This window comes from Bidens hawaiensis, unplaced genomic scaffold (assembly GCF_021521415.1).
Source record: "Bidens hawaiensis isolate Kalapana, Puna unplaced genomic scaffold, B.hawaiensis_p1.1 tig00017853_1, whole genome shotgun sequence".
In the NCBI taxonomy this organism is placed as follows: Eukaryota; Viridiplantae; Streptophyta; class Magnoliopsida; order Asterales; family Asteraceae; genus Bidens; species Bidens hawaiensis.
The window spans coordinates 286,551-307,744 of record NW_027492690.1 but is presented as its reverse complement, the minus strand read 5'-3'; the positions used below and the strand labels follow the sequence as shown (position 1 = coordinate 307,744).

The 21,194-nt window shown below is 35.9% G+C and overlaps 2 protein-coding genes and 2 pseudogenes across 4 annotated transcripts; 2 read left to right on the top strand and 2 right to left on the bottom strand.

Annotated features, from left to right (window-relative positions):
* Nucleotides 1-1,670: 1,670 nt before the first annotated feature.
* On the top strand, nt 1,671-4,904 carry LOC143554756 (mRNA-decapping enzyme subunit 2-like). The gene is made up of 7 exons (XM_077044448.1): nt 1,671-1,873; nt 2,998-3,149; nt 3,238-3,365; nt 3,443-3,691; nt 3,770-3,873; nt 4,416-4,483; nt 4,557-4,904. The coding sequence occupies exons 1-7, from the start codon at nt 1,785-1,787 to the stop codon at nt 4,739-4,741; spliced, it is 975 nt and encodes a 324-aa protein (XP_076900563.1). The 5' UTR covers nt 1,671-1,784; the 3' UTR covers nt 4,742-4,904.
* A 1,043-nt stretch (nt 4,905-5,947) lies between these two features.
* LOC143554770 (double-stranded RNA-binding protein 2-like) lies at nt 5,948-9,846 on the bottom strand. Its single transcript, XM_077044458.1, has 3 exons — nt 9,453-9,846; nt 7,898-8,117; nt 5,948-6,992 (listed from the first exon to the last, which is right to left on the bottom strand). The coding sequence occupies exons 1-3, from the start codon at nt 9,696-9,698 to the stop codon at nt 6,277-6,279; spliced, it is 1,182 nt and encodes a 393-aa protein (XP_076900573.1). The 5' UTR covers nt 9,699-9,846; the 3' UTR covers nt 5,948-6,276.
* Nucleotides 9,847-14,387: 4,541 nt separating this feature from the next.
* On the bottom strand, nt 14,388-16,144 carry LOC143554755 (auxin response factor 18-like; annotated as a pseudogene). The gene is made up of 2 exons (XR_013139075.1): nt 15,126-16,144; nt 14,388-15,028 (listed from the first exon to the last, which is right to left on the bottom strand). The product of XR_013139075.1 is annotated as an auxin response factor 18-like (transcript).
* A 2,913-nt stretch (nt 16,145-19,057) lies between these two features.
* Nucleotides 19,058-21,106, top strand: LOC143554754 (pentatricopeptide repeat-containing protein At4g18520, chloroplastic pseudogene; annotated as a pseudogene). Its single transcript, XR_013139074.1, has 2 exons — nt 19,058-21,035; nt 21,074-21,106. The product of XR_013139074.1 is annotated as a pentatricopeptide repeat-containing protein At4g18520, chloroplastic pseudogene (transcript).
* The last annotated feature ends 88 nt before the right edge of the window (nt 21,107-21,194 follow it).

The following is a 21,194-nucleotide window of genomic DNA, read 5'->3' as shown; positions in this document are numbered from 1 at the left end:
ATCGTAATACTTTCAGGACTCACTCCAGTCATAAAAAAATGATCAATAGTGTATCCAATGACAAGTAGGAAAGACAGGATGAACAGGCCCTGCAAGGTAATGCATAACAACATATTTTAAGGTGATATCCACATAAACTTGAGAGGACATGGATGTGGTGTTATGAGAGGCGGGGGTCTATGTAGAGGTACAATTAACAGAAAGAGGACCAATGTTACTTCTTCAATAGGTTTGGAGATGTATAATGTAATCGTTGGTTCACTGATGAACCACACGCATAAATGGCAGCTAAACCAAAACATAATAATGATATGCTCATAATGAACACTTGTTTTTAGCATGTATCAATGAACCAATATTCATGCATGGCAATGTCTAATCATGAACCATCATCAAATCACTACGGTTTGTAGATTATGGATGTTCAAACCAAATGACTTGCACTAAATCAAGATTCAGTCAAGTGGAAGTAACCTTTAAGTTGTGTTCACTTGGTGATAAGAAGGAACTAAACATTGAAGGCAATGGGGCCGTGAAGATCTACATTACTAATGGAAGTTAAAAGTTAATTATGTCAGGCAAATAATGAAGAAATGTTACTCCGTCCTATTATTATGATGATATGTAAATGATTTGGAACAAACAAGCAAACAAACATAAGTAAAAAATGGATTTTGATCATTGATTTCAAGCTCTACTACTTTTTTAAAACGTTTTATATGATCTTATTTAAAAGAAATACAATAAATCCGAACAATTTATTCTTTTTAATTCGATTACCCTATTAATATACGGTTTAAGAAACAATTTTTATTTTTTCCTTTTGGTTGTTTCATTTAGGTCATGTGTAATGGGCGATTAAATGGGGCAATGAGGGGCGATTTTGAGAAAGAACACCCTCCAGGTGATAAATGAGGCGATGGGGGGGGGGGGGGGGGTTATCGCCGACAAACCTTTAAAGAATATTATTATATTGTGTTGTGTGTGGCATCGAAGTCCCAACCAATAATGTCCCGCTATGGTTTAATGTCCCACGGGCGCCCATTTGCATATATATGCATATGTATGTGCGTGTGAGAGATGGAGAGAGCCGTTGGAGAGGGGGGCCCACTTCCACACCCATTGGCGCCTATCGTTGGAACGATCCTAGCCTCGGCGCCCCACCACCAAAGGCGCCCCTTGGTGGTGTTCCGCACTCAACGGCACCCGGCCAACATCTCATCCGCGCCCCATAGTAGAGGGTCTAAAACAAAAACTTACCCTTTATTGATTGAACATCACATCACATGACACACATCACCTCATTTTATAGCTTCTTCACAACACGTAGCTAACCCAAAATGTGTTGCGGATATAACCGTGCTATAAGCAATTTGAACCTAGGTAACACATACAGTTATAGACTTGTTATATCATCCATCGAGCATTCAACAAAGTTTAATAATAATTGAATAAAGTAGTAAAATAAATAAAGCGACCCCCAATTGGAAAGAGAAGAGGAGCTTGCTTGCTTGCTTGCTTTCATCCACGAGCTCCTCTTGATCTTCTTCTTCATCGTCAGTTAAATCCCTTTTCAATTCAGGTACATACGTAATAAATAATTAGGGTTTGTTTTTTTTTACTTTCAGTTAAATCTGCAGCAGCCCCCAAATTCTCATCGTTGTTTTTTTTTCTTTTCTAGGGTTCTTGGATCCGATATATTACAGTGAGTTGTATTGTATAGTAGTGTTATTATAGTTAATAATTAGAAGACAATATTATATACAAAGAAGAGAAGAGAAGAGATGTCGTCGTTAGGTGGGCTTCCTAGATCTTCGAGTGCTCCGTTGAAAGACGGCATCCCTCCTAAAGAACTTCTCGACGATCTCTGCAGGTATTCATTCATTTTCTACTCATTTTCAGTTTTCGACTGTTGTTGTTAGTATTAGGGTTTCATGTTCTTATTATTATTATTATTATTATTATTATTATTATTATTATTATTGTATTTTGAAGATGCTTGATATTAATTTGTGAGCCCCTCTCTTAGAATTAAGGTATTGGTTATTAACTAGTTAGGCCTTTCGACTCGGGTGTTAGAATTGGGGTATCAAATCAGAAAGTCTCTGTCATAGTTGTTTAAGGCGCACTCAAGGCACAAAGGATGAGCCTTGGCCCTTGGTGCATAGCATAAAGTCATAAACATACGATTATTTGGGGGTTTTGGACATGTTTTAGGGATGGTTTAAGATGGTTTCATACCATTTTTGGATGTTTTAGACCAGTTGCTTAGAATTTTGCTACAATTTTCACCATTTAGCCGGAATCTCATAGGAATTTGACCAAAGTCTGTCTGGAGTCTCACCCTAAGGTTGCCAGATCGCCTGGATGGCAGCAAGGTGTTTTCCCTGCGCCTCACCTGCGCACCTGAAATGCTTTGACAACATAGGCCTTTGTAAGTGTGATGAATATGAGTAAAAGATTTTTTTAAGGGGAATGATGATAATGCAGTTCTATGTGGCGTTTCGGTAGGCTTAACACAAATGTCAAGAGGTTATAGGAACAGTCTGTGATCCTGCATCCCGCTGGTCATGATGTGAGTTGTGACTTGTTTGTAAAGAGCGTGTTATAACATCCAAAATGGCGTTTAAAGTTAACTTGGAGGTCATTGGGTGCAATATGCTGCTTTGAGCTCCAAGTTTTGTGTTTTTCTTCTCTGGCTCTAAATAAAGTTAGACATAGTTGTTTTAAGAGGGGTGATTGGATTTTTTTTAGAACGGCCAACTCGCATGCCCTCCAAACCTTCTTCAACAAGCTACACCATGGGACTAACCATTGGAGATTAGTTAAGCTTCTTTTGAACTATTTGTGTGTTTGATCTCAGTTACATGTCATGTTCATTTTAACGGCTGGTAGTGTTTTTCTATGTTGGTATGCTTATTGAATTTGTTTTTAACAATTCGCAAGTTTCCAGTTGCTGACAGTGAAATCTAATAATTTGTTTTTCCCAAATTGCAGTCGATTTGTTCTGAATGTGCCAAAGGATGATCAACAATCATTTGAAAGGATTTTGTTTCTAGTGGAGTATGCGCATTGGTTCTATGAAGACAATTCTGTAGAAAATAATCCATCTTTGAAGTCATTCACTCTCAAAGAATTCACCTCATTAAGTATCCTTTTCTTGCTGTTAACTATTTCGCTACTGATTAATATTTCTAAAAGTTAATTACTTATTTAATTTTCCTTAACATGTGACAGTGTTCAACAGTTGTGATGTTTTAAAGCCATATGTCCCACATATAGATGACATATTCAAAGATTTCACATCATATAAGGTTCGAGTTCCTGTCACAGGTGCAATTATTTTGGATCAAACATATGAAAGGGTAAGCTTAATTTCTTATGAGTTAATTAAAACTTTAATAACATTTTCAGAGAGTTTATATATGATGTTTGTATGCAGTGTGTATTGGTGAAAGGATGGAAGGGAACAAGCTGGAGTTTTCCTAGAGGGAAAAAGAACAAAGATGAAGAAGACGATGCGTGTGCAATCAGAGAGGTTCTTGAAGAAACAGGATTTAATGTTTCAAAACTTATTAACAAAGAGGAGTATATTGAAATGACATTTGGGCCACAAAGGGTTAGACTCTACATTGTTGGAGGTGTTAAAGATGATACCGCTTTTGCCCCACAAACCAAAAAGGAGATCAGTGTAAGTTGTTTGACTACATTGATGACCAAAAACCAAAATGGATTTTTTTAATTGTTTGTCTTGAATTCTTGACTGTAGGAAATTGCATGGCAACGTGTTGATGAACTTCAACCGGCGAATCGGGATGTGATTTCACGCAGTGTAGCCGGTCTTAAGCTTTACATGGTGTCTCCATTTTTGAAGTAAGCTTTACATAATGTTCTAAACGAGTAAATCTTGCCCACTCGTATATAAAGTTTGCCGATTCGTGATGGTGTTTGAAATTTAATAAAAAACATTATATCTGAAAAGAAATTAGAATATGTTACATCGATCGTAAAACATAACAATGAATGCCGACATCGGTTTCAATAATACGGATACTGGTATCGTTTCGTTACGGTTTCGGTACCTACAATTGGTATAGTTATGAAATAAAAAAAATTACATTATTCTGGATACAACTCTGTTCGTTACAGAACCGGTACTTGGTATAGTTTACGATACCAGAAAAAAAAGGTTTATTTACAATGTTTTCATTACACAAAAGTTTATAAAAAAAACAAATACTGGTACAATGATGTTCGGTCGGTATCAGTTTCATTCATCAGGTACCGGTACGGGCACACAATAAACAAACAATCAAAATATGTGAGCGGTACTGTTTACAAGTTGGTGACTGTAATGTATGCAATACGCGTTTGTTTATTTTTAGCTACTAATGTATAAAAATGGGTTTCATTAGATCTTTGAGAGCTTGGATTTCATCTCATCAACCCCCGGTTGCACCAAGACCAGATTCACCTACTAGAGGTTTGTTATCTTACTTGCAACTAATGATGAGCTTCTACTTTGATTATAATATTTATTTATTTTTGGAGGGCAGCCATGAGTTTGTGGAAGGCAAAAGGCAGTTCTTCGGGAAGTAACTTGGTGATAACTGAAACTGCATCAAACAGTAACTTGGCTTCGGTTTCTGTTTCAAATGATAAAGGGCCCGGGCGAAGCTTCAGGAACTTTCAGTTGGATAGTGGTCCAGTATTGCAAGCTATTGAGACGGCTTTCTCGTGAATTGATTGCACATAACACAATGATGCATGTATAGGAGGGGTAAGTATTAGTCTTTTGCAGTAGTGTTGGTAGAATTTTGTCTTTGGAATGGATGTACTTGAAAACTTGTGTTTTGGTAATCAGAATTTACATTTAAGTTGGGACATGACCTACTTTAGTTTGTTTCGTTTCCCATTATGTATTTGTTTAATACATGAACATGGTATATATGAAAGTAGCTTATGATAGTTTTGTTTTAAACACATATATATTCCTTAATAAACTCTTTCACTCCAGGATGAGCGTCTCGGATATAAATGGTAATTAGTTGTGTTTTGGTAATGCTAGTTTAACGCGTAATTAATAAACTGTCTTGTACCTGGTCTTACACCCATTGGGCATCCGTTACCCAACCCTTCAGATACATGGGTATGTGTTTATTGTCTTGTGTGGTTAACAAGTATACATTGGGATGCTCATTATTCGAAATCTGTAAAACTCACCTCAAAAACCAAAATAAAGAATTCAGTTACATTCTTCGCAGTTTTATAATTTAACAATTTCATGTTTCCAAAAGTTTTGACATTATTAATTACATTTTTATGATTATGTAATATATATTCGGTTTCGATGTGGATGTCACTTATAAATTAAAATCATATTCATCACAAAGCCTTAAAAACAATTAAAGTTTATCTCATTCCCAAAGATTAGTCTTGTATGTGGGTTCTGAGTATGGGTTCATTTGACATCTTTATTGTTGGACTGCTACCACAAAACTAGCTTTCCTTTATCAACTTATGATTTTATATGACCTGTGTTAAAAAAAATGTCTTTTTTTTCTAACTCTTTTCAATTTCGTAAAACTTATTCTGGTAATCAGTTTTAAAAGTGCATCATCCAGTTGTTTTTAAGTGATATTAACTTAATTGCACATATGACGTTGCTTGCGTAGTTAGCTCAGGTTTTCGTTTGTGACATGTCCTATTGTCCTGATGGCCAATTTGTTAAACTTTCTACGATACTAAAGAATCCATGGTCTACTTGTCCATCGAGCGGATTGTTTTGGCTCGATTCTTCATAATACCATACATATACATCACTTTCCATGAATATTACACTGTCTTCTTGTCATCCGATTCATCCATCCATACCGAGTTCTACCTTTGAAAGCCATTTTCTTATCACTTCCGATGTATAGCTTTTAGTTTCTCCTAAGTACAGGTGTTTTAATCATTGATGAGGAATATCAAATTGCAGACAGGTTTTTAAATCCTTGTACAGCCGTAACATGTATTTAGATCGCAACCTTCACTACAATAGAAGCACAAGTGCCATTATAGAAATGACACGATTTCAAACAGGACACATGACTGAGTTGGTGATCATAGAAATTAAGATTAACTTCCCTTTTGCTCAGAAAATGGTTTATAAAACAATCCTTTTAAACTAAGTGCAGCTCCATCTCTATTTCCAACATAAAAAAACACCTACTTTTTAAGTTGCACAACACAAAGAGAAGCCTACAAAATCCTAAAACACCACCTTTTTTGTCATCAAATCTGCAGCCCTTCAAAATCCAATTTGGTGGCATCTTTACATACAATTGCAGCATTGCCCTCTTCATCTTCTGCTGGTAATGCTGACACGGCTGGTGGAGACTTGGAGTCTTCACTGGTGCCTGTATTGTTTTTCACTTCAGTTGGTGCTGCAACAGACTTGATAGGAGCTGCAAAAACTGGAACTGCATGTCTAATAGTAACCGGAGGAGCTACAACAGATGGCCTCACAAACTGTGGAGAAAAGTGATTAGGTGGTGGTGCAGAGAAAACAGGAATGGAGTTGCGTATGGTCACTGGTGGAGCCCTCAGTTGGCAAACAGGGATGTATGGGGCGGCTTCAACAGCAGGAAACCTGTGCTGGCGGGGTAGGGCGGCTGTTGGAGACGGTGGCTCACTTGCGGCAGTGGTGGCTGCAAATGTCGCTGCAAATGACTGTTGAGTTGTGTTTGTGCATGTTTGAGGTGTATTCGATTGGTGATGCTTACTAGGATCCATATTGGGGCATATTAGTGGAAGGATTTTGGATGTTGTAGATGGTGATGGTTGGCCATTAGGTGCTTTTGGTTTTGGGGCGTGAAAACGGATTGGAAAGGGTATATTAGACATTCTTGCCCTTAATCTGAATTTCTGTAAAGCACGTGCCACAATAACATGTTCTTGTTCCTCAGTGTTCCCCTTTTGCAATGATAAACCTTCTGATTGCTGTGTTACTGATCAAACAGAGGATACACATGTTATTCATATGTATTCATTGTTTATATAAACAGATAGAATGTACATGTATAAAGGGGAGCGTTCATTTCACGAACAATAATATGTTGAGATTTGAACCAGATAATGCATTTGTACCTATTGCTTTGAATGCGATACACAAGACAGTTATTTAACTGCCTTTGTTTTTCTCCCATTACTTTGATTATTTTATGCACTAAGTATGCGGTCCTTAATGTGCCACATTTGCTAAAAAGATAATTATACCTAAAAAGTGTGAGGGGTAGGGGGTGTAAACGAGCCAAGCGGGCTCGTTAAAAGCTCGAGCTCTAAAAAAAAGCGAGTCTGAGCCAAAGCTTCACTTATCAAGCTCGAGAGGGCTCAGTGGCTCACAAGCCTATTATTTATAAAAAAATTAATTAAATATCTTGAATATATAATATATAATAATATTAATATATATTATTATATATAAACTTAAAATAAAAAGTAACCAACAAAAATATATATTATGTAATTTAAAAATTATTTGAATATATATAAAATCTTCAAAAAATGTATATAAACTAATTATTAAATAACAAATGAGTCAAACCCGAGCCTGATCTGAGCCCGAGCTTGAAAGAACTATTCACAAGCCAAGCACGAGCCTAGTCAAGCTCGGACTTGTCTCACTTCCACCCTTAGTAGGAAGCCACTAGGAGACGCAAAGTAATGAAGCACGCACTGAGGCACCGTTGAAAAAAAAAGGCGCCAACGCACCATTCTATATTTTTGAACGCAGCGTTATAATATCCTTTTTAGCAGAACCCTTCACTATCTATGAAAATGAACATAAAAATTCGAGGTGGATTCCTTAGCAGTTTGTTCTGCATCAGGAATGAAAACAAATGGCATGACTTACAAAGTTTTAGAGAAGACCAAGCTGACATGGCAGCATTCTTTTCAGCTTGTTTCTTGGTTTTGGCTTGTTCACCCGTAAATATACATCCAGCTAATTCTACAGTGCACGTAAAAACAGGCCAACGGCCAAGGTATGATCTAAAAGTTGTGTATGTTGGTAAAGATGACCCTACTCTTTGAGATACCTCCTGCAAAAGGTTCTTGTACACGCCTGTCTCATCCTGTCAAAAATAGCATGCAAGATAATCCTTAATATTAGTCTCATTCTTCAGATCATAACCTTTAACTTATGAGTTATAAGAATAAAAGAAAATATAATTATTAGCTCTTTTATGGAACTTCAATCACAGAAGATTTACACATATAATCAAGGTATTTGGAAAATAGTTAAGTTAGGACACAATAGACCATCTAAATCCAGTGAAGATATTTTTAGAAGATTGCCTATTAATAAATGATTTCATGATGGACTAGTAAGTACAATTACTTAGATACCTATTGTTCAAAATAACCATGTATGTTATTAAACCACAAGGGGATCCGACCACCACATACCAAAATGAAATACGCCGCGCCTCTAATGCCCAAATAACCTATTTTCTGACACCCATTATATCTCTATATAACACCCGCCCGCCAAACCCCAAGTAGAAAATCCAGGTAGCCTTTTTACCAACATCCTACAAGACCATCATAACTTCGATCCCAACACTTTTCCATCAATCATCTCCTCAAAACAGATAAGCGACAAAGAAAGCTAAGAGTAATAACATAGTGCGATGTTTTATCCAAGTACACATTTAAAGAAAACTATACACAAAAGGGGTGTTTAATCACATCTAACCACAAGAATTGTGCAAAATATGCAACACCAACCTAGCTTCTCGTCACCTGTGCTACCAAAAATGCACAATCGGTTCACCCGTTATCATAAAGGTGACCCATATTTTGGCTAGATCTCCTATACACATGAACAAACAATAAATGTACTCCATCTTAAAACATGTAAATCAATCAATCTTAGCATATATGATCCAAAATGCAGCTCAGTATCGTACTACACTTGTATTAATTAATCCAGCAAATGGCCTTATTAACAGCCACAATCAACGTTAATGAACAAAGAGGCGTTTCACATTACAAAATCCACTTCAAGATACCCAAATCTAAAACAACTCAAACACTTAAGTAACCCTAGAAAGAAATCTAAAACTCCCTACATTAAGGATTTTGTTTCCAAATTAAGAGCAACTTAAACTCTTACAACTTCTCGTTATTATTAATAAAAACGAATGGTCAGTTAATCATATTCACTTTACCATAACCGATCGGTTTTCATTAACAGCTCGGTTTTCAGTTACGGTTCGATTTTTGCTCACCCCTAAGCAGTAAAATCATCTAAATCCAGTGAAGATATTTTATAGATTGCCTATTAACAAATAACTACTTAATCTACCTATTATTATTCAATATAACCTGTTAAACAAAAGAGGCGTTTACTATAACAAAATCCATAAGTTAAAAGTTACAAACCCTAGAAATGAATAGAGACTGACCAGTATTCTAGCAGCCAGAGAATTAGAAGGACCTTGAGAGGCAAGTTCACCGAGAGCCACCTCAGCAGCAGAGTGCTCGGCCTGCCTCAACGTGGTGCAGTAATTAGGGCTCTCAAACGTCTCGCCGTTGAAATTAACAGTCGCCTTGAACCGCGGCGCGTGATCTGGACCTTCTCGTATGCACGTGTACGACGGCAAGTTGAAGCAGCTCCTCTGAGCTAACTCTTGCAGCTGGTTCTTATACATCTTGTTTGATTAATTAAGCGAACGCCAGTAACTTATTCGCTAAGGCTAGATTCGATGACTGATCATAGATATGGTGTTTTCTAGGGTTTTGATTTCAGTAGCATGTGTGTGTATACATTCATTTATATGTATCTAAAGGTTTGGTGGAGAGAGAGAGAGAGAGAGAGAGAGGGGTTTAGTAAAACAACGACGTGATGAGAGAGAATGAGTGACTGCACCATTTCCGAATTTGTTGATTCTGATTTTTTTTAATTACTTGATGTTGGTACCGAAAATATTTGGTTTGGTTTGGTTTGGTTTCGTATCATAGTCAAATATTCACTAAATACCGATACTAATTATGAAATTTTTGATTCTCTTAAAAGAGGTACCAAAATTCTTTTATTATTCAATATCATTTGTTCATTCTTAGTATGTTGTAATTTAAATTTTGGTAGAAGTTAATGGTAAATTTATGGGTTTGGATCTCACGGAGTACAAAGAAATTTGTTTTTTTTTTTCTAAATAAAAAGGATAGGTGATTTTAGGACTAGGATTTTTAAAAGTTTATGATTGACAATTCTGGTTTGAGGATCTAATCTGGACCGATTATAAGATTAAAAATATCCTACTCCTACTCTTAATAAGTAATAACATTATGAATCTTATTAAATGGTCAATTGAGAATCATGAAAATTGTTGAAACAGGTGAAAACTTTACGTGGTAAAGATAAATATGTGCAATCCATTAAAAAAGAGAGCTCGTCACAATCCTTACGGGTAGTGATTGAAAATAAAATTTGCTCCCATTTCTACTTACTTTTTGATTGAATAAATGATTGCCTATCAAAATCAACGTCTTTGTGCGACGAGCAGTCTTGCTTTCATTGCATAAAGAGGGAGTTAGTATCTTTGCTAAGGAGTTCTATAGAAGGCGATTAATACGATATTTCTATAAAAAATGTGGTTTATACGGAGATCGAGACATTAAAAGGTCTTCAAAAATAAAGTGACGTGCTACAAAGGATCTTGGAGGACACAAAAGTCATGCCTTATTCATTAAACATAGGCCATGGCTAAAGTGGTTGGGGTGGTCCAGTTGGTGTTAATTTGATGTAATTTCTAAATTGTTACTTAGGTTTATTTTTCGGGTCTTAGTTTCTTGCTAAGGTCGATTTTTCTTGGTATAATATATCTGCCCTTCAAAAGTATATAAGATTGTAAAATGAAGTAACTTTTATTAAAATATCGTATATTCTTAAATAATCTAAAATCACTAATTAAAAACTATATGAAGGGATCTAGTATTTCATTTATCAAACGTCAAATTCCTAATTAGGTGATTTAGTAATAACGAAATCAAATTAAAGTTGTAACTCTAAAAATCATTTTGAATAACATGATAGTTATATATATATATATATAGACTCCATTTGTACAATTATTGAAAACCATAAGTATATATAAGAAAATTCCTAAAATAGTCGATTTTAAGATAGAGAATCTTAATCTGACTCAAAATATTTTAGAAATCCCAAAAAGTCCAACTCAAAACTAATGGAGTCGTGACATTTGGGTTCGTGTCGTGAGTTTTCGCTAACCATTAATATTATGTCACGTGAGATTTTAAACCAAATCAATGGGATCCATGAGTTTTGTAACCAAAACCGTCGCCTTGAAAACAATCTTCTTCGTGATGTTTCACCATGCTTTTGTCTCCTTCATGAGTTTTTGAAAAAAAAAACTTTGAATCCACATAATTCAACCATTGATTCACCACCGCCACCACCTCCGACGAACCATACGCAAACAAAAAACCCAAGACCACCACCTTCAGTGGCTCAACTGAGGTTCTCCGAAGACCTAGAGGTCGTCCACCCGGTTTCTCCGGTTGGAAATTATGGGAGGGTTGACGTTTTGGGTATCTAATCCGTCGTCTTCCAAACATCAACTCAGTCGTCTTCCAAACATCAACTTCGTTGTCTTCTCTGTCGTCTGCAGCAACTCCGTCGTCTTCTTCGGATTTCGGCAAGTGGTGGTGGTGAATCAATGGTGGAAGGAAATGGATTCAACTTTTTTCAAAAACTCATGTAGGAGACAAAAGCATGATAAAACATCACGAAAAAGATTGTTTTCAATGAGACGGTTTTTGTATCAAAACTCACGGATCCGACGGATTTGGTTTGAATCTCACAGATCATGTCAGGCATTATACAGATGACATAATCTTATTGGATAGCAAAAGCTAACGACACAAACCCAAATGTCACGGCTCCGTGAATTTTGAGTAGGGCCTTTTGGGATTTTTCAAAAATTTTGGGCTAAATATGGAATCTCTCTCCGAATATGGATCATTTTGAAAATTTTCTCAAAATATATTGTTGTATCACCTCTCGTTGTTAACAATCTGGTACACTTGAGAATGTTGACTCGTTAAAAACCATAACGCCATATTTTCTCCCCCATGAGAATTTTAGATTGGTTATGTTGTGCTATTATAACTTTACCTGACAAAACTTGGTAAACGGAAAAACAATGTAAGGTGTATAACATTTCCTCTTTTTTAATATATGTCATTTAAATGGTGGGTGTGTTCTTCCATAAAGGTTGCTAAAGCCTAAAGAGTTGTATAACCTTTTGTGGTTTTAACGAGTGTTAAGGTTTTTATAATGAAATATCCAGTTGACACGTTTAAACTAATCTATGACTAATTTATCACTCTATTATACGATTTTTTATAATGAAATATCCAGTAGACACGTTTAAACTGATCTATGACTAATTTACCACTCTTATGTGATTGGCTTAGTTGCTTCTCACATATTCAAGTGAGATTCATTTTCCTGAAGCGTGTGAAATGTATTAAGTGTAAGAAAGATTTTAGACCATTAGATTAAGAAAGTTAACAGAGGAGATAAAAGGATATTGTCACAACACAGTAATTCTAGTGTGAAAAGGCCCGAGGAGGCAAATTTGGTATAATTCACTTATATTAAGTTTTCTATTTTTTGTTAAACATCCATGATCTTTTTATATGACATTTTTTTCGGAAAAATATATAATAAAATCAAACATTTTATGCTCTTTAGTTCGAGTACCCTATAGCTAGCTATACTTGAAAAAAAATCATTTTGAAAAAAATGCAGATGTGTTGTGCGTTTGTCGTGATCACTACATGCCTAATTACGAAACTAGGTTGCGTAATTATTTTGATAAGTTGCATAAATACATGCATATTTTTCATACAAGCAATGTGATATAACTTTGTGTGTAATTAGGCCATGTGTAGTGGAGGGGCTACAATTGGGGGCGAATTGTGACACGTGGCGTCCAGTCAGCATGGACTGGAAATTTGTTTTTGGGGTGTAATGGTGCAAGGGCTACAAGTTGGGCCCACCGTGTCTTTTTTTATTATTTTCTTTTTATAATTAAACTAATTAAATAAAAACCAATTTATAAAAATAATTAAATAAAAATGCATTAAAATTAAAAAGAAATACAAAAAAATACATAACTAAAAATATAAAAAAAAACATATAGCTCGGTTGGCGTACATGTTTAGGTTCGGGTCGGGAAATTGAAACGGATAGCTCGGTTGGTTTAGGTTCATCGGGTTCCATTGTAGGTTCGCGTTCGGTTGGTTTTGCGAACCATGGTGTTGACCGAAAGGAGGGAATGGGTGGTTCGGTTGGTTCGGGTTGTTTCAAGGATTCATTTTGCATATACATATATATACACACACACAACATATATACATATATATACACACAACATATATACATATACACATATATATATATATATATATCACACACACAATGTATATACATATACATATACATATACATATATATATCACACACAACATATATACATATACATATATATACACACATCATATATACATATACATATATATATCACACACACAACATATATACATATGCATATACATATATATACACACACACACAACATATATACATATACATATACATATATATACACACACACACAACATATATACATATACATATACATATACACACACAACAATAAAATAATAATATTTCTTCTTCTTCCACGGCGACAATATAACCCCGCCCCCGCCCCAATTCGCCCACATATCGCCGGGGGGCGGTGTTCTCGCCCCTTCGCGCCCACAATTCGCCCGAGCCCACGCCCACTAGACATGGCCTTATGGTACCGACACTATTACTCCTTGCCCCAAGGACACTGATTACTTCCTACACTTTATACAATAACTAAACCCTTACATAAACCATATACACTCCAAACTCATTTAATCTCTTTTTTATTTAAAAGGCTCCTTCGTTATTTTTGTTAATAGGATAGGCTGGCAAGTGTTATGACCTTTTAGGAGAGACACTGTCGCACAGTTGTCACCAAGCTAATAGCGTTAAAAAAGTGGGTTTCAAAAATGATCCATGACCTTGTCATACTGGACAATTGAATGCATACAACACATAGAAAACAGATACTAAAAAACCACATGAAAGGTTAAGTAAAAAAAAAAGAAAAACTGTTCTTGGTTGCTAAAATGGATGAAAAATTCGGTAGAGTGGGACTTTTCCCACAATTCCCAGAAACAAAATAAGACAATAAACAATAATTCAAAGAAACAAAATGCTAACTTATCAACTATATACACTTGTGAGTTTTATGTGCTGTCTTCAAGATCTCACTGCAATAAGAGAAAGGAAACAAAAAAAAACTATATTTAGGATGTTCTTTAACATGTATGAAATATGCAAACATGTACATTAATGCATACTACCTGACGGGTTCATCTTCGCTTTGTACAATTCTTTTGATGTTATGCTAAACCCCGAAAAATCATGAGTCCATTAGAAGACTAGTCTTGTATGGTTCATTGAGACATGGACCATCTTCCTCAGATGAGCTTTCGACCGGGCCGTTATGAAGGACCACTGAACCATCATCATCATCGCCAGACGAACTCTCGAATAGCTGTTGTTCGGTCAAGATTGGCTGACCAAACAACATGAACACCGGTTTCTTCTTATTACCATTTTTATCTCCATCTGCAGCTGTTTGTTTACTTGTTTTCTTAATTGCTGGAGTCAAAGGTTCATGACTCTTGATACCAGATAGTATTTTGTTGATTTGGGAATCATTATTGTTATTATTATGCCTGGCTCCCTGAATGCTTGTGGGAATGTAGTTGTTCGTGAACTCCGGAGGCTGTGGGAACCTAGCCTTCTTCCTTACAGGGGAAAGATGGATTGCAGACATGTTTGACACAACTTCAACCGACCACGGGTTCACTCGCATCACATTTTGTACCAAATCGGTTCGTCCCACGATACCTTCACAATCCAATTAAACAAAGTTAACATTGTGCTATCAAACATAAACATTATCCATATATTTTTTTAAGGTACAAGAAAACTATGAAAAACATACCTGAAGGAGTCTCCATGGAGAACTAGGCCAATGGACATGATCAATGGCATTAGCCGAAGCAACGGTCCCTACGATCCAACTTATCCGGGACGAATCCTGCGTCTCAAAAGCCATTCTAAACCGCATCCTAGGTGACCACTCAGTCCTCATTGCACCAATGACACTTTCAGCTTTCACGCAAAACTGAGGAGCGTTTGATCGCGGGTGGTAAAACACCTCAAACGCCTCACCTTTCGCTGCTAGGTTCACAGCTTCCAAAACAGATTCACATGTGAACTTCCCTCCAGGGTTCAAAAACAACTTGTTGCGGTTCCCATTATTAACCCCCCTATTCGCCCTACGAATCCCGACACATAGATCACCATTTTCGGCTCTAAGAAACATGATTGAATCACCCGCCACAAGCTTTTTCTTGTTCACAAACGGGCTCCAACCCGTGGTTAACAAATGGCGCCGTGGCGTCCCTCTATAAATATGCCTAAACTTCCAAACCTGACCATGAACATCCTTGGCAGTAATATTTTGAACCGGTGGGTCTGCTGTGTAATCCAGCCTCGGGAATATGGTGTCAGCACAGTACCGAGGAACCGAAAAACCACCACCATTATTAGCATCCGACTGAGTCAATGTTTTTGCAAAAGACGTCGGGTGTTTGTTCTCGTTTTGATCAACTCCAACGTCGGTAGAATCAAAACCATTGTCGTTTTTCAACGGGATTAGTCCCATTTTAGCATAAACCTCATCTGTGTCGGGGTCCGCCATAAAAGTTATTTCAGATACCCGACACAGAATGTAAGGTGGAATTTTTGGGAAATCCTTAAAATCCATATTCCCCGAGGCAGCATGCTCAGCATGACCTTGGGGAAAGTAAAAAACCTTCGAGTTTAACGTCGGCATTTGATCCATCGCACCAGCACACGCACGCCACAAGCATGTCGAAACTTCATTATTCGAGGGATTCCTCAAACTCGCCATCTCGAATTCAAAACTTCTAATTCACCAAACAGCACTGTAAAAACATAAAAGTTATGTATAAGTTACAATCAACAATGAAGTATATTATTATATATTATATTTACAATGGGTTGTAACTTTGTAAGGTAAAACCAACAAAATTATCGCTATATATCCTAAATATTAGCGACAGGACATAACAGAAAGCAACAAAATCCTATGTTTGAAGACAACATAAACTCGAGAATTCCTAAATAAAACAGACTTATGATTATTATGTTTGTGATCTGTATCAGCACTTTTGAGGCGATTTAAGGTTTAATTTTCATCGATACTACTACAGTTTCGTGAGAATCAAACAAAAGGAACATACCTAGAAGAATTGAATTAGGTTGCGGACCAGAGGATGGAATACAACAGACAAATATGTATTATTATTATTATTATTATTATGGCATATATAGAGAGAGAGAAAGTAGAGACGTCAGACTACCAGACTTTCGAGTATCTCGTTTGCAATCTTTTTTTTTTTTAATTTAAACTTTCAGATATATCCAACAAATATCTAATATTAATATTACAACTCTAGTTGTTTTAAATGTTGTCGTAATTCTTAAGAGTTGGAAGTCTATTTTATAAAACAAACAAAAAATTAAACTAAAGTTATAACAAACGATAATATTATAACATACGCTGATTACAAACAGAAACCAATGGCACGTTTGCTTTGTTTTTTGGCTTGTTCGGATTAAATAATAATTTTGTGATTTTGAAAAATAGTGTAATTAAATAACTAAATACCATTGAGGTTACTAAAATGTAAAAATACATTTGGTTTGAGATTTGATATTTGTGATCTTTGATCTTCATAAAAATTTTGAATAATAGGTTCACTTTTTTACATATCATTTTTTAGTTTAATAATTTTAATAGATAATCTATATAGAGGAAAATACTAAATACGAAACTAGAATTCTTTTATGAAAGAATTTGAATTGTCTGTTGACTCTTTATCGCATATTACTTTTATGATAAGATTAATCATAAATCATTCTGAATTATTGATAAAGTTAAATGAATAACTAAGTTGAACACAATAAGACAACAAGAATTTCATGATAATTACATGAGAAAATTCTCAAATGTTCTTTATATTGAAAAAAATATTTCATTTATAACCAAATTTTAAGATTTTAAAAATATCCCCTTCAAACACATAGTTAAAGACGCGATAGCCTCTTGTTTATATATTGTTTTTTATAACTTTTAATATATAAAGTTTTATATTATTTCGAATATACTCTCGAGACGTGCTTATTTTTATTTACGAGCCGACATAAACTTTACTTAAAACCGAGACGTTTAAAATTAACATCGAAATGTACAATTTTGACCGACACGCTTTAAATAAAATTTATATCAACGTGTAGATAAAAAATATGTTTCAATGGTATATTCAAAATAATACAAGATTTTATATATTAAAAGTTATAAAAGAAAAACCGAATATAAGTAAATTAGTTATAATAATATAATATTAAAAAAACAAGAGGATAACACATTTTTGACTATTTGAATGTCTAACACGTCTTTGACTATGTGTTTGAAAGTCTAACATGTCTTTGACTATGTGTTTTATACAAACACGTTGTCAAAAACGTGTTAGACTTCCAAACGCATAATCAAAGATGTGTCTGAAAGACACATTTTTAGAATCTTAAAAATTTAAGGGAAAAAAGTGAAATATTTTCTAAAATAATAACATTTTAGAAATCTTCCCTAAATTACTGTGTAGTTAGGATTGCATACCGGGGAGTCGTGGGGTGGTGAGTGGCGAGGGAGAGTGTGGATTCGTGAATGTGGGAGGGAGAATATATATTTAATTAAAGATTATATCTTGGATTTTTATAACATGTGTGATAGGTTATATATTTAATTATTTATATATGATTTTACTACTAATAAATTTAGTAGACATTGTTGTGGTATAATGGTATGGTGTATCTTCTTATTTGTAAGGGAGTGAGTTTAAATATTTGTAAGTTCAAGGTTTTAAGGATTTAGGTGAAACATTTGATGTTAAAAGGATAAACTCTATAGTGGAAGGGGGTTTTATGTGATCAGGGTTTGATTCTTACCTCTAGTATTAAGTTTCAGCGACACTAGTGTGATGATGGGAGACTAGACGAGCAGGTGACGTTCACTAGTTGGATCGTTGAACTGAACTGGTTTGATCTCATCGCATTGCCATGTCTTTGAGCACATATTCACGGGCGTTGGCCTTAGGTGAGAGTTTTTTATGGATCAAAAAGCGAGTGTATTCCATTGTAATGAATTTAGCCAATAGCCATCTGAATGATCCGTTGGCCGTTAAAAAAAGTTACTCGATGTTTGTAACTAATTATGTAACTATTTATAAGTGTGATTAGGGCTTTTCAAAAATCTCGTGGCTTGCTCGATAAAATCTCGAATAAAACTAGTTAAAAAAACTTGATTTGAAACAACCTGAGCCGAGCTGGCTCATTTTTGTAACCGAGCCAAAATCGACCCAAACTCGGCTCGGGTCATTGTTCGGCTTGTTTAACTTCAAAATCAAGCTCAAGCCTAGCTGAGTTGTCTTGTTTAATTCTAGCTCGAAACCACCCTGACTTGACTCGTGAACACCCTTATCTGATCAGTTTTAATTAGTTAAACAGTTAAACTGTTGGATGGGTTATTTTTTATTTTTGAGTTAAAAAGGCCGAGCCCATGTTGTGATTTTGGGCCCAGCCCAAAAGTATGTCCAAAAAAAATAAAAAAAATCTTTTACCTGAAGATTGGGGATGTTAAAAAATATTTTTGTAAAAACAATAATTGTTGTTATAAAGAATTCGAAGCTAAAATTGATAAGAAAATGATAGATACTTTTTAGTTTTTAGCTACAACGAATGCTAGGAAGCAGGGATTCTATCTGAACCGAAAGTATTTGCGGAATTGAAATGCCATCACCAATAACTCTTATTTCTTCCAATCTCTGCTTTCAGAACTTACCACCACCGTTGCTTGTTGATATTCATACACTCACATTTATAAAACATAAACCACCCTTAAACAAAACCTTTAAAAATCACCGTTTGAAAACATTTTCAGCAAATTATCAGACACCCACAGATAATAATAATAATAATCTCCCGTCTTGTTCCGATAACTCTACCGCCAGTTACGATTTCAACGGTGCAGAGCTTGGTAATTTGCTTAGCTCTTGTACTTCGGTTAAAGAAGTTAGAAGGTTACATGTTGCCGTTGCTAAAGGTTTAGGAGATTCAAGGGTGTATCTTGACAACAATTTGATTAGTATCTATGTCAGAATTGGCCGTTTGACTGATGCACGCAAGGTGTTTGATAAAATGCTTGAGAGAAATGTTGTTTCTTGGACGGCTATGCTTGATGGGTATTTGAAACACGGGTGTGAAGATGAGGGATTTAGGTTGTTTATAGATTTTATTGAGAGCGGGATTCGGCCAAATTCGAAGACTTTGGTGTGTCTTTTGAATATGTGTAGCGTTAGAGCCGATTTTGAACTTGGGCAGCAGCTTCATGGTTGTGTGTTGAAAGGGTGTTTTGGTAATTTGATTGTAGAAAGTGCGCTCGTTTATTTTTATGCACAATGCGCTCGTCTGGAGGAGGCGTTTCGTGTGTTTGATAGGACGCGGGAGTATGATGTTGTTTGCTGGACGACGATAATAACCGCTTGTTCTCAACATGGTAGGACCAAGGACGCGTTCATTTTGTTTTCAAGAATGTTGTCTTCTGGATTTACTCCTAACGAGTTCACGGTTTGCAGTGTTTTAAAAGCGTGTGGAGAAGAAAAGGCTTTAAAATTTGGCCGACAGTTACACGGAACCATAGTTAAGAAACTCGTTAGAAACGATGTTTTTCTTGGTACCTTGTTGGTGGACATGTATGTGAAATGTGGTGTAACCGAAGATTCTAGAATCGTGTTTGATGGAATGAGAAGACGAAACATGGTGACGTGGACTTGTATTATAGCTGGGTACGCGCGCAATGGTCAGGGCGAAGAAGCCATTAATCTTTTTCGAGTGATGAAAAGGCGCAAAATATTTGTTAACAAGTTAACAATGGTGAGTATGATTAGTGCGTGCGGGAGTATTAAAGCGTTACAAACGGGTAAAGAGTTACATGCGCAGATACTCAAGAATAACATTGAAGACAATATATACATCGCGAGTACGCTCGTATGGTTATACTGTAAATGTGGATATTACTCGTATGCAAATAGTGTGCTACAAAGAATGACTTTCAGAGACGTTGTTTCATGGACGGCTATGATATCTGGTTGTGCGCGTTTAGGGTATGAGTCGGAAGCGCTCGCGTTTTTAAAAGAAATGGTGGGTGAGGGAGTGCTTCCAAATCCGCTCACTTTTTCTTCGGCTTTGAAAGCTGTGCGCGAGGTTGGAGAATATTTGGCAAGGGAAATTGTTACATTCGTCGATTAGTAAATCCCCCGCGTTGTCGAATGTGTTTGTGGGTAGTGCTTTGATTAATATGTATTCAAAGTGCGGGCATGTTGACGAGGCGGTTGAGGTGTTTGATAATATGCCGGAAAAGAATTTGGTTTCGTGGAAGGCAATGATCGTCGGGTATGCAAAGAACGGGTTGTGTAGGGAGGCTATGAAGCTCATGTATCAAATGGAAGCTGAAGGCATTGAGGTGGATGATTATATACTTGCAACTGTTCTTACTGCTTGTGGTGATTTTGATGGACATTCGGCTAGGTATTCTTTGATGTCAGGCGATCGATGATGTCTTTGTTTGTGTTAAATGTGGTGTTGTACCATTTGTCATCAAGGGTAAAGTTTGTACATAGGGTGAGATCCTATTCCACCCCATTCATATTTTGTTGATTTATTAATTTAGTCTTTGATTGTGGCCTTATGAGTTTAATGTTGAGATGGTGTGTATGTGTTGGTCACTAGTTACTATCATCTGGTAAGGCTCTTGTTAACCCCTACCAGTGGCTATGGCATTTTTATGGCATAGATTTGAGTAGACCGACTATTTGGGTCGTGCTCATGTTGGCATACATGTCGATGCATATAATTTTGTCACGAAATT